Below are 5,419 nucleotides of genomic sequence, written 5' to 3' on the forward strand. Positions count from 1 at the left end.
TAAAGTCTAAAAAAGGCAAACCCGACGAACAAGGTTCCCCGTCTTGCTAGAGTAGGGATGGGGTCAATTATATGCAACCTTACCTTTACAATTTCGCAAAGAGGCTGTTTCTCATACTTAAACCTATGACCTTTCAATCACAAAGAGCAACCTTACCACTACTCCAAAGCTTGCCCTCAACCGTGTAAGCAAACAAAAAAGGGGAAAAAAATATCCATGAGAGGCTGAAACGGCCAGCAGACAAACTCATGTTTCCTTTCTCGATTAGCAACTTCTAATCCAGTATAAACATATACTAATCTATCTATTTGTCACGATGTTTGAATTACATTTATGCTATAAGCTATATTAAGTGTTACATGGGTAAGAACGGGTTTTGAAACCGAGTCAACTTCAATTCAATTCTCTACCCAACATAAGAAGAATGGAAAACTAAAACAGCTCAAACTCTTCGCATTCTTCTGTATCTTCTAAATCAGCTGCATTCTCTTTCTGTGCAACCATAGAAAGAGCACTACTTCCAAACACACGAAACTTGGGGAGCTCTGGCGGGGCTGCACACCGTATTAGAGCCCAGTTGAGGCCTTCGAAGAAGGGATGCTGCTTTATTTCAGCAGCACCTTTTACAGAACCTAATCTATTTTTGGGATCCTTTATCAACAATCCTCTGATCAAATCTCTTGCATAAAAACTAACTATCGGAGCACCTGGGAACTTAAGGCTCTGTGAGACAACATTGGCTAATGTGTCCTCATTTGCTGGGCCCTTGAAAGGAGTCTTACCATATAAAAGCTCAAACAAAAATATACCAAAAGTCCACCAATCTACAGCACTCCCATGACCCTCACCTTTGATCATCTCCGGAGCAAGATATTCATATGTTCCAACGAAGGAGTTAGACCGCGCACTGGTAGGCTCCACTACAAGCTGTGGCAGTGGACCAACTTGAGCAGCTATGTCAGCCTTCATCTTTCGAGATTTTGCTCCGGCAGATAATAGAATGGGAGTAAAGCAGGAGACTTGCCAATCCGGTTGGAGACAGAAAGGGTGTATGCAGCTAGCCTCTGAACAGGGACTGGACATCTTCCTTGTTGCATCCATGTCCGGTGAAGATGACTTGACTAACATTGGATTGACAGAACATCTGAGTGACAAGTCAAAATCCGTCAGCATTATGTGGCCATCTTCTCGTACTAGGATATTTTCTGGCTTAAGATCTCGATATACAACTCCGAGCATGTGTAAATACTCCAGGGCAAGAAGAACCTCAGCAACATAAAACCTGCAAATGTAATGGCATGACTATAGTCAAGGAAATTTGTGAAGAAGTAATCCACTTGCCATAGATTGTGTCATACAAGAAACCATTCCTTGTAAAGTGGGAATAAGAAAACACAGAATTTACATTTGAATAAGCATGATAATAAGTGGAAAGAACATGTACAAGATGTTTGAATTATACAAACTATACCTAGTATAATTTATCTACATCTTGCGGTGTTGTAGGTTAGTCAAGATTTTTTTCTTGGTACATGAATCAATTTCAAACATTGCTATCTGATTCATTTCTCCTGGGGATTGCTATGATTTTCTGTCTGTTTTTAACACTAAATCATCCAACTGATTTGTGTATATGTGTGTGTCTCTGTTCTTTTTAAATTTCATCAACATTAACTCCACTTCTACTCTCCAGAAATTTGAACTCAGATTTTCTAATTTTGGAGCATAGCACAAACATAAAGTGATAGCTGGACTTTCAAATAAATGCTAACAAGCCAACAAATTAACATAAGGTCCATTGAGTGTATTCAAAAAAATAAAATAACATAAGGTCCATTGAACTTCTTGAACACAGCTTTGGTCTAAAAAAAATAGTTTAAGAACATAATATTACTCTAACTGGACAAGATTGAATTTCAAAATAGAAAAATAGGTATCCTGAAAAGATTGAATTTCACAGATATCTTTAAGTGATGAAGAAGAAAGACTGTTTTAAATTTCACAATTCCTACCTAGCTGCTTGTTCCGAGAAACTCCTATATGGCTGCCTCTGTCGCAGGACATGCAGATCTCCACCTGGACAATACTCCATCACCAAACAAGAGAGTTTATCTGTTGCGATATGGGAATAAAGCGTAGGAAGAAACGGATGATCCAACATCTGCAGGATCTCTCTTTCAGTTTGGGCCCTGAACATTTTCTTCCGGCTTGCCAAGAATTCATTGTCCATCACTTTCAGTGCAAAAAGGCAGTTTGTTCCAATTAGTTCTGCAAGATAAACAGTTCCAATGTCCCCACTACCAAGCTTCCTCAGCAGCTTGAAGTGCCTCAAATTTAAAATACCATTCTGCTGTTGAACAGCACGAATAGCTTCCCATCTCAAGTGTTTTGACATGTGAGGCCTGTTGCCACTGCGACTGGAACCACTTAGATTGCTCTCCTCGCTGATGCTTGTGCTACTACTATACTCACCAATGCTACTTTTTGAGCTCTGGGAGAACTCACCCTTTTCCTTTGATCTTGATTTCTCATCAACTTTTGTCACAAGAAACTTACTTCTCTTATTGCAATTCAAACTAAAACCAGATTTGCTTGAATCCATGCTAACATTAATTGAGTTAACTTCAATGCTGTGCTTTGAACTGCTGGGAGACAGTTTCTCATTTTCTTTCATTTCATGCTTCAAATCAGAATTACCAGTCTCCTTGTCCAAATTACTTGCACTAGACCCAAAATCATTTCTCATACATGGAGTAGAGCAGCTCGAGGCAGAACATAAATCTTGCTTTACTTTTTTCTTAAGGAAGTTAAAGTTATTAAATATTGGCCTTGCCAAACATGTATTACTGCTTGTGGGTTTATCCACTACATTACCAATGCTAGAGCTAGGTGGACAAGATGTAGAATGTAAATTTGCTTCTTGCCCCTTATCTGGCATTGAAGAACCAAGAGAAAATTTGCTCGAGGAAGCAGGATCCATTCTGACCTCTTGCATTTCCTCACTTGCAGAAGTAACTGGTGACAGATTTGCAAGTATTGGTTTTCCAGTCCCTATGATTGGCTTGTCACCCTCAACCTCTGGAGGAAGAGGAACAATCTGATCCCGGGATGCAAACCTAGTAGTCATTGCTTTTGGTTTTGTTGCATCAACCAAAGGAATAGAATGATTAGCACTTGAACTAGATATAGCTACACCGGGCAATTTATCTGAAGCTGCAGATATCTCTGGCACTAGGGAAATTTCCACCAAGTTCCCTTTCCCCTCATCTACCACAGCTGTGTATAACTTTTTGATGGTGCCAGCCTCCGATACTCTTGATGAACTGCATGGCTTTGACAGTCTCTTCAAAGCAGCCATTTCCGATGCCTGAGATATGCACAACCCTCTAAGTGCCTGCTTTAAACTTACAGGCTCCGAGATGCCAATTCCTGATGCCTGAGATGAACTGACTTTTATTGGCCTTTTAAGAGCACTCTTTTGTGAACGTGATGTACTAGGACCTCTACATGAACTTTTAATGTCAATAGCCTGGAAAAGATGATTGATATCATCCTCAATCGAATATTTTTTTCCTGATTTGTGAGCACAACTAATCTCAGAAATTATCTCCACCCTTGATTCCACTATCTCACATGTATTGGCATAGGTATCCATATTTGACATATGTATTTGATGAGTTGACAAACTAACTGGCTACTTAGCTTTAGCCCAATTCTAAAGATGAGTCACAAAGTGAATTGCACAGAAATCAAAAACCTCAGAGGCATTCCTCCAGATTCTTCTTCAGTCATAATTCTCAGCACAATTGATTGGTTGACTTGAACCTCTTTATTGATTACAAAATGAAGCATCCAAACCTGCAGTTTTAGTAATACTAATAATATTTCAGATTGGTTAGGACAAGAATTGTGGTTCAAATGAAGAGATGTACTGCAATGCATAAGCATTTATCTATGACTTCAACCAGAATATTCATAAAACATTTGAAACATACTTTTCATGGCACATAGACATGGAAAAACAAAAAAACAAATGTATTCAAACATCCAGTTGCTAGAAAAACTGAAGTGCATCTTCACCTCACTTAATCACTTCTAAAAAAAATTAATAAATAGCTATCCTTGTAATTTGAAAGACTCAACTTCTTTTTCTTCTGAACTATAAAAAGTGACAATTCATTTCTTCCCTCACCCCTAGCTTTCTATTTCTCCTTCACTTTTATCTTTGCCATTACCATCCTTATATCAGTTTCTCTCTGATTGTCTAACATGAGACATAAATCCCTGATGGAGGGGAACCACAGAGCACATGTATGAGTGCTTAGGGTATACAATCAGGGAAGGTGCTCTGTGTGTTCACACTTTGTGTTTGAAGATGTGAATGTGAAAAATGGTGTAATTTCCTTGATTTTGTAAATACTGGTAGGCACATGTAAGAGTTGATATCAGGACAAAAGGAAGGATCAAAAATTAAGAGTCAGTGTTAAAATTATTCAAAAGCAACCTTGGATTTAAAGCAAGGATGGAGAGGAGGGAAGTTCAATGAAGGAGAGAATTTAAAAAATAAATAAGTGGAATCAGTGAAACAAAAAGAATAAATACATTTAATTAATTTTACTCCCCATGGATCAGAATTAATAGCAAGCTTGAAAATTAAAAGAGCAGCTAAAAAAAATAAAGTTTTAGCTTCACACAATTAAATTGCAAAACTATCACCCAAATTTTTTTGCAAAATCAAACAAACTTAATCCAGTAAGCACCCCAAAAAACCAAAACTGCAACTAAAAATCAAGACAGTGAAGAAAAAAAAAAAAAGTTGAATAAAAAGTGATCAAGTTGGGCAAAAGATTACCTGAAACAAAACAAAAATCCCAGAAACACCACTTAGAAGGAGAATTCAAAGACCCAAAAACACAAAATATGCAAACCAACCATAGAGAGCAGCATGATAGATTGAGAAGCCTAGGCCTAGGGTTTGAAGTTTGAACTTCGAACTTTAAAGTTTGATTGAAAGAGAAAGAGAGAAACAAAGAAAGAAGAGAGAGAGAGAGTTAGTCAAGGAAGTGAATGAAGAAAGAGAAAAAACAGAAAAGGTTGAAATGGTAATCACGAGAAGGATGAGAGACAGAGAAAACAGTGCTATTACTATTACTATAACTATAGCTGCTACTACCGCTACATCACCACCTTTCTTTTCCTTTTGTTTCTTTGTTTTCTCTGTAATATGTAAAGTAATGTAATGGTGGGAAAAAAAAAAAAAAAACATTTATGATTTATGATTTATGATTTATGTTATGTTGTTGTGTTTATCTGTACACAACATTAACATAGTGTACAAATAATGTTGTGTTGCAGAGACACATGTACAAGATAAAGAGACAGCGGGAGAGAGAGAGAGAGAGAGAGGAGGTTTGTGTAT

At 37.6% G+C, this 5,419-nt stretch overlaps 1 protein-coding gene across 1 annotated transcript; it reads right to left on the minus strand.

Moving 5' to 3' along the window:
- Positions 1–317: 317 nt before the first annotated feature.
- LOC133298809 (serine/threonine-protein kinase D6PKL1-like) lies at positions 318–5,158 on the minus strand. Its single transcript, XM_061498166.1, has 3 exons — positions 4,853–5,158; positions 2,013–3,858; positions 318–1,282 (listed from the first exon to the last, which is right to left on the minus strand). The coding sequence occupies exons 2-3, from the start codon at positions 3,662–3,664 to the stop codon at positions 433–435; spliced, it is 2,502 nt and encodes an 833-aa protein (XP_061354150.1). The 5' UTR covers positions 3,665–3,858; positions 4,853–5,158; the 3' UTR covers positions 318–432.
- Between the last annotated feature and the right edge of the window lie 261 nt (positions 5,159–5,419).

The sequence above is a fragment of the Gastrolobium bilobum genome, unplaced genomic scaffold (genome assembly GCF_033153095.1).
Source record: "Gastrolobium bilobum isolate Gb01-03AN ecotype WA unplaced genomic scaffold, APGP_CSIRO_Gbil_v1 utg20712, whole genome shotgun sequence".
NCBI lineage: Eukaryota > Viridiplantae > Streptophyta > Magnoliopsida > Fabales > Fabaceae > Gastrolobium > Gastrolobium bilobum.

What these genes read in the sequence shown, in the direction of transcription:
- LOC133298809 (XM_061498166.1), bottom strand. Translation starts at nt 3,664, where the DNA reads ATGTCAAATATGGATACCTATGCCAATACATGTGAGATAGTGGAATCA. An exon ending in TTCTCGGAACAAGCAGCTAG is followed by an intron (nt 1,283 to 2,012) that starts GTAGGAATTGTG and finishes TTACATTTGCAG; the next exon opens with GTTTTATGTTGCTGAGGTTC.